The sequence below is a fragment of the Populus euphratica genome, unplaced genomic scaffold (genome assembly GCF_000495115.2).
Source record: "Populus euphratica unplaced genomic scaffold, PopEup_1.0 scaffold93.1, whole genome shotgun sequence".
Classification (NCBI taxonomy): Eukaryota; Viridiplantae; Streptophyta; class Magnoliopsida; order Malpighiales; family Salicaceae; genus Populus; species Populus euphratica.
Genome location: NW_011499873.1, coordinates 1,257,112 through 1,267,240, shown reverse-complemented (window position 1 = coordinate 1,267,240; position 10,129 = coordinate 1,257,112). Strand labels below are relative to the sequence as shown.

At 36.3% G+C, this 10,129-nt stretch overlaps 1 protein-coding gene across 1 annotated transcript; it reads left to right on the top strand.

Moving 5' to 3' along the window:
* The first annotated feature begins 18 nt into the window (after positions 1 to 18).
* On the top strand, positions 19 to 5,341 carry LOC105127835 (DIS3-like exonuclease 2). The gene is made up of 7 exons (XM_011029280.1): positions 19 to 387; positions 832 to 1,214; positions 1,311 to 1,364; positions 1,469 to 1,537; positions 1,750 to 3,954; positions 4,239 to 4,310; positions 4,402 to 5,341. The coding sequence occupies exons 1-7, from the start codon at positions 255 to 257 to the stop codon at positions 4,780 to 4,782; spliced, it is 3,297 nt and encodes a 1,098-aa protein (XP_011027582.1). The 5' UTR covers positions 19 to 254; the 3' UTR covers positions 4,783 to 5,341.
* Positions 5,342 to 10,129: the final 4,788 nt, after the last annotated feature.

Below are 10,129 nucleotides of genomic sequence, written 5' to 3'. Positions count from 1 at the left end.
TATCATCTCTCTTTCCCTTTCTTTGTTGTTGTTGTTGTTGTTTCTCTTTTATTCTTTTGTTTTTCCCTCTTCTTTTCTTTTTTATGTCCCATTATTATCGGTTCTTCCGTAATTTTTTTAACAATCGGAAGGTGCCTCAGCTTTAGGGTTTTCTTTATCAATCACTTCATTATTTTTGATTGATTTCTTTTTCCTTTTTTTCTCAATTCGTTTCTTTTGTTGTTACTGTTTATTTGTTTTTCCCTTGAGGAATTATGAAAGGTTCGAGTGAGCAATCGCCAGTGATGGTGGTTGTTAGGTCTGAGGATAGTGGTGACAGGGAGAAGGAGAAGAAGAAGAATAAGCGCCGATCTAATCGCCGATCCAAACAGAACTCTCCCAATCCAGGTATTCTTCGCTTATAATTATTCTTCGTGTTTTCTTTCTTTTATTTTCTTCTCAGGTTGTTGAGGAAAGTACAGTTAGCTGCTGTAAGATTTTTGATTTATAACGGTAAAAGAAGAAGAAGAGAGATTCGTGTTTTGGAATTTTTTGTTGTCTTTCTTTTTGTATTCTTGCTCTTGTCAGATTTATCGCCAGGAAATAATTCTGGAAAACAGAGCAATGGTCAATTTTTGTAAAACAGGATCGATTAGCTTCCTCGTTTAGGTAAATAATGTTGTCATTGGATTTGGTAAAAAGTAAATAATCCTCTGGCAACCAGGGAGTACGCTAGCGGAGTTAACTGCTTGATCCTGGAGTTGGTATTAAAACTTGACAGTAATAATTCTGGTATTTGTCAGAATAATCTTTGATGTTATGGTTTTTCTATTCGTTTTTTCATGAGATCAGCTTTCAGTTCTCAAAATGATCTACGTGGGGAATCATCAGTGTCTGTTGGAAATGGTGGCAAAACAAGGTGTTATACATCGTCTATGGGTTGCTCATCTCCGAAGCAGTTGGAATTAGACTTGCATGTCCTCGGTGAGCATGGACCAACCACAGTGTCAAGGATCGCCTATAGTTCTATGCCAACTATGCATGTAAACGAACAACAAGATGACCCAGTGCTATCTGATCTTGATGGATCAATGCTTGCTAAGCCATGCACTGAACCAATTGTTGGTAGAGGCCCCCATGGAAAATTGCTTCCTTTTCACCAGTTTGAGGGTCAAGCTCAGTGTAAAATCTTTGCTCCATACTGGTCCACGGAGACTGTTAACGAGGCATTAGAGGTTATCTTCTTATTTAGTGCAATAATATCGTTACTATAGCAGCTCTCGTTAATTTTTGTTGACTCACAGGTGTTTTCTATCTTAAATTCTTGGCAGAAAGGTGATGTATTTAAGGTGTTATTTCGTGTAAATGCTCACAATAGACTCGAGGTTTGTTTTATATGCTCCATTTCTATTGGTTGCAAATGTTCTTTCAATGCTCCCTATAAAATTTTTATTCTTAGCTATTTGCATATATCATTTTCTGTTGGTAGGCATACTGCAAAATTGAGGGGGTACCTACGGATGTTCTTATCAGTGGAATTGCTGCACAGAACAGGGCTGTAAGTTTGGGCCTCTCCAGTTTTTTTTTTGTTGAAATTCTATTTGTTGGTTGGTACTCACCAAGTAGTTAGAAAATGACCAAGACTTGCATATCTAACACGATGTGTGATCTGATCTACCTTTCCAATACAGCTAAAAGAATTGATGATAACATATGGGAACATGATTTTTTTTCTTGGTATTGATTGAAATCAATTTTTATTCTGTATAGATAGATGGTGATGTTGTGGTCATCGAGGTAGATCCTTTGTCATTCTGGACCAAAATGAAAGGGTCAAATGCACCATCAAACAATCTTTCCACAGCTGAAGATAGCAATTTACATCTTGAAGCCAATGGAAAAGTTGGTGGTGGCTGCAAAGGTAAAAGTAAAATGAACTTGGATTTGGAGTGTGCTGATTTTGGAAACTCCTTGGTTCCTCAGAAGGGGGTTCATTATGATGAGAGTACTTGTGCTGGTGAAGTTCATGATAATTATGTTAATGGGTATCACCAGTCAGCTTCAGAGTCTTCACTTGCTGTTCCTTCTACTGGGGAGGATGAAGTTTCAAATAGTGCGGGGAGGATTTGTTCCATGCTTAGTTCATACCCATCAAAAAGACCAACTGGTAGAGTTGTTGCTATCGTTGAAAAATCTCCTCGCCGAGATGTTATTGTTGGTTTTCTCAATGTTAAGCAATGGTTTTACTATAGGGAAGGCTGTAAACAAAATGCAAAAAAGAATAAGAGCTCGCTATCAATTTCAAACCGTGAATACATCGAGATGATGCCCACTGATCCAAGATTCCCAAAACTGATGGTCCTTGTGAGCGTTTTACCTGACTGCATCAAGAAAAGGTTGGAGGATGAAGATGCAACAGTTGAAATGGAGTTGGTAGCTGCACAGATCGATAATTGGAGTGACAAAAGTCCCTTTCCAGAAGCTCATGTCTCTCGTATTTTTGGACGGGGCAGTGAAATGGAGTCACAAATCAATGCTATTTTACATGAAAATGCAATTTGTTGCACTGAATTTTCCGCTGAATCACTATCCTGTCTTCCAAGCAATACCTGGGAGGTGCCAAAAGATGAATTACAAAATAGAAAAGATATCAGGAATTTGTGCATATTTACCATCGACCCTTCTAGTGCTACTGATTTAGATGATGCTCTCTCAGTTCAAAAGTTACCCAATGGCCTTGTCAGAGTGGGTGTCCACATTGCAGACGTGTCATATTTTGTTTTACCTGACACAGCCTTAGACATGGAAGCTCAATTTCGATCTACAAGTGTTTATATGTTGCGGCGCAAAATACCAATGTTGCCTCCATTGCTTTCAGAGAATTTAGGTTCTCTTAACCCTGGAGTTGATAGGCTTGCATTCTCTATCTTCTGGGACTTCAACAGTTCTGGGAATGTTGTAGATCGTTGGATTGGCCGCACTGTGATACAATCTTGCTGCAAGCTTTCATATGAACATGCCCAGGACATTGTCGATGGGATGATTGATGCAGAGACTTGGAACACCTTTGGAGATAGCCTTCCACAGTTGCATGGTCATTTTGAATGGGCAGATGTAATTGGATCTGTTATATGTCTTCATGAAATTTCAAAGACTTTAAGGGAAAAGAGGTTTGATAATGGGGCTCTACGGCTTGAAAGTTCTAAAATTGTTTTCTTTTTTGATGAATATGGAGTTCCATATGACAGCAGTCTTTGTGAACAAAAGGACTCTAATTTTATTGTTGAGGAGTTTATGCTCTTGGCGAACTTCACTGCTGCTGAAATCATATCTAGAGCTTTTCCAGATAGTGCATTACTGCGGAGGCACCCCGAACCTAATATGCGGAAACTCAGAGAGTTTGAAGGTTTTTGTTGCAAGCATGGTTTAGAATTGGACACTTCTGGTAACTTCCAACAATCCTTAGAGCGCATCAAGGAAAAGCTCAAGGATGACTCTGAGCTATTTAATATTCTTATCAACTATGCTTCAAGGCCAATGCAGTTGGCGACCTACTTTTGTAGTGGTGATTTGAAAGATAATATGAATGATTGGGGTCATTATGCACTGGCTGTTCCTCTCTACACACATTTCACTTCACCACTGCGCCGATATCCTGATATTGTTGTCCATCGAACACTGGCCGCAGCAATAGAAGCGGAGCAATTGTATATGATGGATAGAAGAATGTCTCTTAAAGCGAGGCCAGGGGAAGAAGGGACAAGATGTTTCACTGGTATTTGTTTTTGCAAAGATGTTGCAGAATCTGCAGAAGGCAAGGAAGCATTATCAGCTGCAGCATTAAAGCATAGAATTCCTTGCCCAGAGTTACTTTCACATGTTGCAGCTTATTGTAATGAGAGAAAGCTGGCTAGCAGGCATGTCAAGGATGCCTGTGACAAGCTGTACATGTGGGTTTCAGTGAAGAGGAAGGAGGTATGTTTTCTCCATTGGGACCTCTTAATGTTCAGTTCCTTACCATCCTTTAATATGTGCTTTAGCATTCTGTTTCTTTAAATAATCCAATTTGTTCGAGCTTCATGCATTAAGCTGAATAGGACACAATAAAATTGATGAAACAAATTTTAGGTTGAGGTAGTTTTTTTTTTTTTTTGTGATTGGCCATATAATGGTTAATATGCTCCAGATTCACTTGATTATAGCATGTTTGTTTATATGTACGATTGAGAATCCATTTGCTCTCTTTTTCTGCCTTGCAGGTTTTATTGTCTGATGCCAGAGTTCTGGGTCTTGGTCCAAGGTTTATGTCCATTTATATCAACAAACTAGCTGTGAGTATATCTATACCTATACAAGTATATGTTATCCATAGTTCTTGCTAGATTACATAACAGTCTCATATGCAACCACACATGCTTTCAGATTGAACGGCGTATATATTATGATGAAGTTGAAGGCCTGACAGTGGAATGGCTTGAAGCCACATCGACACTGGTGCTAAATATATGCGCCTCCAAACGCTCAGTTAGGAGAGCAGGCTCGGGGTATTACAAGGCGCTTCGTGAGGTTGCATGGGTCATAAATCCATATGATCATAACTTGGAACCTGACATGGAGAGTACCAAGGGATGTAGTGCAAGCCAGCATTCCAATGCCATTTTGAAATCTGAAATTGATCCTTTGGTTTTCCCTCTCACAGTGCGTCTTCTCTCAACAATCCCTGTTGCCCTTCATGCAATTGGCGGGGATGATGGGCCCCCTGATATTGGGGTGCGTCTATTCATGAGCTCATATTTTACCTAAACTGCATCACGAGCTGGCAATTTGAGTGTTGGATAAAGTTCTCCACTCAGTGAACCTACAGAATTGAAGGTAGCTGAGCTTTATAAGGGATCACAAGAGCTCTTCTGTAGATAAGAACTCTAGTGTATAGTTTTAGATATTTTTCTTTTTTAAAAAAGGGAAAATCCGTGGTTTTTTAAGAATCACTGATATAGTGATATTTAATGTGTTTTTAAAAATACCTTCGATGCTAAGGCATATAGTAGAAGGTGTAGATAATAGCGGGCTCCGTGCTGTGGGAGTTTAGCTAAGGTGGCTGTTTTTAACAAAAGCTGCTTCATAGCGGAATTGGCCCTTGTTTTTGGAGGCCAGTTCCATCGGGCATAATTTTGTGGCTCATGTCGGGTGCTTTGGAGCCAATCTCATGCTCTCTTCTCAGTTAATGTAATGTGGACCAATGCATCCCATAACCTTTTATCTTGGGTAGCTGGTTCCTAGCTTTTATAATAACAAAATGCAGTATGTTGGACTGGGAGATGACAATATGTTTACTTGTGAATAAAATGGCCGTTTTGGCTTTTAAACATGCTGTTAATGTATTGGCAGTTTCATTTGAGTCCTGTATGTAATTTTGCTTTTGGGGAATGCAGAATCTGATGTGGGTAATGAGTAAAAGCAGCAATCTTGACTATCCTAAGTATTTTTGTGAGCCAAGAATGAACATGCATGTCTTTGACGAATAAAAGAAATGGGAATGATGAATTCCCTTCAAGCTATCACAAATATTCAAACTGGATCAAATTGAGTTTCCTACCTATCTAGATTTCGATCAATTAACTAACTTGTTGATGTGATCTATGGTTAATCATTCCTTAAACAGGCACAGGATAAACCCGTGAGGCATAAGTTCATTCTTCCATTCAAATTTTGAGCTTTTTGCATAAAATCTTGGTGGTGATCGGTGAAAAACAAGTTCATATCGAATCTCTATGCTATAAATAATGACCTTATAACTTGTTCATTTATTTAGCTATTGATGATGACAAGGGCGTGGATCAATCAAAATCGATGGGCAAGGGACTTAATTGGAGCAGCTATGATAGTTTAGAGACAAATATGTTATTTTCCATGAAAAGATTAAAAATAAAAATACCCTTTCAGAAGCCATAAATGAACTTGCCAAAAGTCTTTATGTACACAACAATAACGAAGACGAGGAAACCAATCGATTGATTATTCCGTGCGAAGGATCCTTCTTAGATATTGAGAAAGTAAAAAAGAATTTAAGAGAGAATAACAGATTGTCTGCAAAACTTCAATTATTATTGCTTGCTTCCCAAATCTCTAAGATAATGGTTAATATACAATGAATGTAACCCACCAACTACTCCAGCTAACTCCTAATAACTTCAACTAACATTTATCTATTTAACTTCCATTGCATTCTCTTTTTATCCCTTAACTACCATGGTAACTAACTAACTCGCATCTGTTATATTCTTTACATGTTATTTCTGTCATAATTCCTCACCTGCTGTTGCTAATCCTTGATTAAACTTCTGGTTCATAACAATACTTTTTTCTTTAAACGATTCTTGTCCTCACAAATCGACATTGAATTTTGAAAATTGCTTAAAAAACTTCTCTTGCTCTTCCCAAGTGGCATCTTCTTTTAATAGATTTAACCATTATGGAAGTATCATTACCACTGCATGATTGCCCTTTTTCGTTGGCTTTCTATCAAAAATTGCTACAAGCAACCATCTAGGTGGTAGCCAAGTGGTAAAAACTTGGGATCAAGGGGTTTGCTCCCTCTGTGGTCTCAGGTTCGAGTCCTTGGTTGCTCATATGATGGCCACTGGAGGCTTACATGGTTGTTAACTTCAGGGCCCGTGGGATTAGTCGTGATGCGCGCAAGCTGGCCCGGACACCCACGTTAATCTAAAAAAAAAAAAAATTGCTACAAGCTTGATCCTCACTCTGCCTCCATCATTTTCCAATGAAAGTGCTGAAGTGACTGCATTATTTCCCACCTTCATTTAAGCAATTATGAATGAAAGCCCTTTCTAGTAATTGCAGCTTATAAGCCATGGCTACCCTTTGTATTGTTTTATAAGGTCTATAAAAACAACAATTTAACTTGATTTCAATAGTTTATAAGGCCAAGACTTCATATATACCAAATCTTTCACTTGGAATTCTCTCTCGATTATGCCTTTATCAACCATTGATTTCATTCTATTTTGTTCCCTTTCTAATTGCAATTGTAACCATTGATCCAAGCCTGCCCTTTGTTGAACCATTTCCTCAACTGCTGTTATTGAGGTAGTTTCACGTGGATCTAATTCTCTATAAGGAGGAGGACAACCATAAAGTACCTGAAATGAAGTCATTTTAATAGCTGAATGATGACTAAAATCATACCACCGTTAAGCTTGAAACAACCAATCACGCCACTTGCTTGAATTGTGCATTATCATACACCTGAGATGCGCTTCTAAACATTAATTAACTCTTTTAGTCTATCTATTTGTCCGAGGATAGTAAGATGAGCTCAATAATAGTTGGACTTCCAATAGCTTGAACAGCCCTTTCCAAAATATACTATTGAGAATTTTATCAATGTCAGTAAAAATGGTTATAGATAACCTATGAAACTTACAAACATGATCTAAGAATAATTGAGCAATTTTTTAAGCAATACAAGGATGAGTTATAACAAAGAAATGTTCATATTTAGTAAACTTGACCATAATGACTAATATAACATTCTTTCCCCATGAACTTGGCAAGCCTTCACTGAAGTCTATTGTTATGTTTCTTTAAATACCCTATGATAAAGGCAATGGTTGAAGCAATCCATGATACGACACTCATGCAATCTAAGAAAGGGTTAGATAAAGAAATCAAGATTCTAGCGTCATTGTATCTGCTATCTAATTTTAGGACAACAATTATAATTTTCAATTCGAGTATTGGATCAGGTTGAAAATATACCAAAAAAATTTTAAAATATTATTCTATATTGGGATAAAATTTCAGGTCAATGAAAGTTTGGAGAGATCCTTATGATATAGGTCAGAACATGCTACATGAATTTTGTTAGTTATATTCTTTTGATTTATAAACTTTTTATTTGACAATGATCCTTTTTCTATAAAGGTGTAACAATTTGTTTTGGGAATTTCATAATTTTATAAGAATCCTTAATAGGCTGCAACATAATTTTCAAGTGTGGCAAGGATTCATTAATTCTCCAAAATCCTTTTCTTACAAGGATTTTTTATCCATTCAATATTTATAATTTCAATCAAGAAATTAAATTACATTAAAATATAATAAAAAAAAGTCAATAATGTTATAATCAATAAGTAATTTAAATAAAATGAGATAGATAGATAATATGAAACCTAAATTTAATATAATTATTCAACATTAAATAAATAAAAAATAAGATAAATAAAAAAATTTATTATAAAATTCCTCAATGCAGCCCGAATCTTCAATTTTCACATGTTTTTAACATATTTTAGTCCTAATTTCAAATATATGGTTCTTTCTTGTCTAAATAAATTATTAGTCCTACCATATATAATTGAAAAGCTTGAGATATCTAGTTTTTAGCCCAACTTGAATCGTAATAGAACTCCACATCTAACTTCATATATGTCTCAAAAAATACACGAAGGTCTAGTTTGGAGGATTTGACAAGATTTGTATAATAATTTCAATCATCTGAAATAACATGTTCCTGAACTTTATTTAACATGAAGATTTACCACTATACTTTCATATGTTTAGTATTTCCCTGTAAAATTTCAGCTCAATTCGATATATGGTTTGAGAGATATACATGATTTCACGAAACTAGCCATTAAACATTTTAAAACCAAATTCGAACCTGACCTTATTCATATTATAAATTTAATAAACTTGTAAAATCAAATCAATTTTACTGATTTTGTACAAGACAAGTCTGATTTTAGTAGTTTTTAAATGTTTAGTTTGATTTTATATGTTAAATATATGTTAACTCATCAAATCATTGATTTTACTTATCACTTGTGACTTTGAAAACAATGAGTCGGATGTGCCCAAATGACTTCGAAAGGTTTCAACTTCACAAACCATTCTCATAATCAAACAAGCCAATGAATTCTTTTTTATAGCAATGAAAAAGCTTCTTTAAAAACCTTCTTTTTATAAAAAATGAAGTCTTCTTGGCTGATCAAAATACGAAGTTACATCATTATCAACTATTTTAAAGTGAAAAACAGGCCTGTAAGAAGCAGAATACAAAATCACCACAAAGTAACAAAAAGGAGAAGCCAATCCACCTTCTGTGTGAGCATTAGGTTCTGATGGCAAGCAAGTTGAACCATGAGGTACACGACTGTGTGAGCTCGAGATCAAGACTCAGATCCTGTTACTGTAAATGATGCATCCCCAGAAGAATTCTGGGCTTCTAGTAGCTTTGCCTGGCGTTCTGCGTGTTCTCTTTCACATTGAGTAATCCCCATTATAATATCAAGCATTGTACCTGTTGTACCAAAGAACACAAGGGGTCCAAATGATTTTCGTTTTATCCCAACTGGAATTGCAAGCAAAGCTCCTGCAACTGAGAAAACCCATGTACCTAGTGCGCTGCAGATATAGATCATTCAGTAGTTATCATCATAGTTTTGTTCGGAACAACAGGTAAATGAATAAAGAAGGAGAAAAAAATTTACGCGCACATATTATCTGCATAAATATTTTTCATGTGGAAGTGTTGTTTGAGGGACATGGCCTTCTAGAATGAAACTAAGACATAAAACTTGGTGTTCTCAATCGAAGTCAAAGACCAAGACCAAGACCAAATCAGAAACCAGACACAAATCTGTTCATGAGTACAATACTAGATATGGCTAGGATAGCAGTGTGACAAACAAATGTCCAATCTTCAGTTTTCTCCCTTCTAATAAAGATCAATCTGTGCCTAAATCAAAAGGAAATGCACATCCGCAAACTCCTCTAACTAGCAGCAGTCACATGAAATTATAACTCACTAACTTAAGGGAAACTTTCAACTAACTGAAACGAAAGCGATCAGCCCAGAAAATCAAAATCTTTTCAAGTCTTCAATTTCATCAAAGCAACGATAAAAGAAACATTGACAAATCGGAAGTAAAAATGAAGATGAAACTAACTTGGCAACCGAGCACTCCTCAAGGTGCTTAACATTCTCTTGCCCTGCGGCCATTGTTCTTCCCTCTGTTGAGAAAATTGATTTGATTAAAATGAAGAAATCATGGGGGTGATGTGATAAACCCTACAAGCTATCAAATTCCAATAAAGACATAAAACAGAAGAAAATAAATTTGTTAAA

Bases quoted from the DNA above. Each gene is read 5' to 3' on its own strand.
- LOC105127835 (XM_011029280.1), top strand. From the start codon at position 255: ATGAAAGGTTCGAGTGAGCAATCGCCAGTGATGGTGGTTGTTAGGTCT. The intron at 1,215-1,310 runs GTTATCTTCTTA...AATTCTTGGCAG, and splicing joins CTGTTAACGAGGCATTAGAG to AAAGGTGATGTATTTAAGGT. The intron at 4,311-4,401 runs GTGAGTATATCT...ACATGCTTTCAG, and splicing joins TTTATATCAACAAACTAGCT to ATTGAACGGCGTATATATTA.